Source organism: Condylura cristata, unplaced genomic scaffold, assembly GCF_000260355.1.
Source record: "Condylura cristata isolate star-nosed mole 26May11 unplaced genomic scaffold, ConCri1.0 scaffold00006, whole genome shotgun sequence".
NCBI classification, from domain to species: Eukaryota; Metazoa; Chordata; class Mammalia; order Eulipotyphla; family Talpidae; genus Condylura; species Condylura cristata.
In genome coordinates this window covers 240,128-241,095 of record NW_004567107.1, presented here as the reverse complement: position 1 = coordinate 241,095, position 968 = coordinate 240,128, and the positions used below count along the sequence as shown (strand labels likewise).

The 968-nt window shown below is 71.1% G+C and overlaps 1 protein-coding gene across 1 annotated transcript in view; it reads left to right on the top strand.

Annotated features, from left to right (window-relative positions):
• Positions 1 to 968, top strand: part of SLC34A3 (solute carrier family 34 (type II sodium/phosphate cotransporter), member 3) — a gene marked incomplete at its 5' end in the record, with an annotated part of 4,939 nt that overhangs the window by 2,832 nt on the left and 1,139 nt on the right. Inside the window, 2 exons of the mRNA XM_012721153.1 lie at positions 5 to 102; positions 171 to 295. Of these exons, the coding sequence (XP_012576607.1) occupies positions 5 to 102; positions 171 to 295 (223 nt within the window). The remainder of the gene's footprint in view (positions 1 to 4; positions 103 to 170; positions 296 to 968) is intronic.

The following is a 968-nucleotide window of genomic DNA, read 5'->3' as shown; positions in this document are numbered from 1 at the left end:
TCTGCTGGCTCGGCGGCTACCTGGCCATCCTGGTGGGTGCTGGCCTCACCTTCGTGCTGCAGAGCAGCAGCGTCTTCACCGCAGCCATCGTGCCGCTCATGGGTGAGCAGACAGGCAGTGTGGGGGGGAGGGGGGCGCACAGGGCCCCCTGTGACTCTCAGCTCTCCCAGGTGTGGGGGTGATCAGCCTGGATCGGGCATACCCCCTCTTACTGGGGTCCAACATCGGTACCACCACCACAGCCCTGCTGGCTGCCCTGGCCAGCCCCTCGGATATGCTGCTCAGCGCCGTCCAGGTACTGTCCACTGCTCCCCAAGTGTCCCCCCCATACCAGCCTGGGCAGCCCCGGCCCAGCCCATGGGTAGGAGGTGTGAGGCCTGGCCTGAAAGCTGGCCGCGGGCACCTGCACCCCCACCTAGGCCGACCGAGTCCACTCTTGGCCTCGGCCCAGTGGGGATCCCAGAGCCGACGCCCGGGGCCAGCCTGCCCGGCCCACCCTTCTCCCTGGCAGCTCCCCACCCTGCTCCAGTCTTCCCTCTTCTGGCTCAACAGGCCCCTACGTGGCCTCCGTCGTCTTCCGGCACGGGGTGGGGGCTCCATGCCGCTGCACCCTCACAACCCCACTTTCCCGAGCTCTGGAGTCCCCAGCTCTGCACCCCACGCCAGTTTCGTTCAGCCTGCTGCTGCCCCGCCCCACAGACACCCCTCTGGGCCGCGGGGCTGCAGCTCCCCACCTCCGGGCTGCAGACGGGCATGGCCTGAAGGCTGAGCGCGAGGCCGCGGCCCCAGCCCCGCACCGGCCCGAGCCGCCCTGGGATGCCCGCAGGCTCGCCCCCACAGCGGCCCGTGGGGCTGCGACCACCCACCTATGGCCCTGCACCCTCCCCACAGGAGCCAGGCCAGAGCCACCTGGACAAGAGGGCGCATGAGGCTGGGGAGGCCCCGGCAGCCAGGGCGGGCCCGGGTGG